The 255-nt window shown below is 74.5% G+C and overlaps 1 protein-coding gene across 1 annotated transcript in view; it reads right to left on the bottom strand.

The window, feature by feature from the left end:
- The window catches only part of LOC103780514 (2-oxoglutarate dehydrogenase, mitochondrial), a 21523-nt gene that overhangs the window by 614 nt on the left and 20654 nt on the right, over positions 1-255 (bottom strand). Inside the window, exon 17 of the mRNA XM_008948201.1 lies at positions 211-255. This exon is cut by the window's right edge and continues 21 nt beyond it. Within this exon, the coding sequence (XP_008946449.1) occupies positions 211-255 (45 nt within the window). The remainder of the gene's footprint in view (positions 1-210) is intronic.

Genomic DNA, 255 nt, shown 5'->3' with positions numbered 1-255 from the left:
GAGTGAGGCCCCAGCGCCTCTGCCCTCCCCCCAGGCCGCGGAAAGGGGCTTGGGCCACCCCGGCCCGCAGGAGGTGGCCGGCGGCACGGCCCCGAGCCCCAGGAGGAGGCAGAGCACCCACATTCACTGCTGAGGGGCAAGACCAAGCCCGGGCCGGCCGAGTGCCCGCTCCTTGGCACCACGCCGGGCACGGGGGCCCCAGGCACTGACCGGTTTTCGGAAGGGCAGGAGGATCTGGGGCCGGCGGACGTGGAA

This window comes from Merops nubicus, unplaced genomic scaffold, assembly GCF_000691845.1.
Source record: "Merops nubicus isolate BGI_N331 unplaced genomic scaffold, ASM69184v1 scaffold18139, whole genome shotgun sequence".
NCBI classification, from domain to species: domain Eukaryota; kingdom Metazoa; phylum Chordata; class Aves; order Coraciiformes; family Meropidae; genus Merops; species Merops nubicus.
The sequence above is the reverse complement of the archived record's forward strand: the minus strand, read 5'-3'. Positions and strand labels throughout refer to the sequence as shown.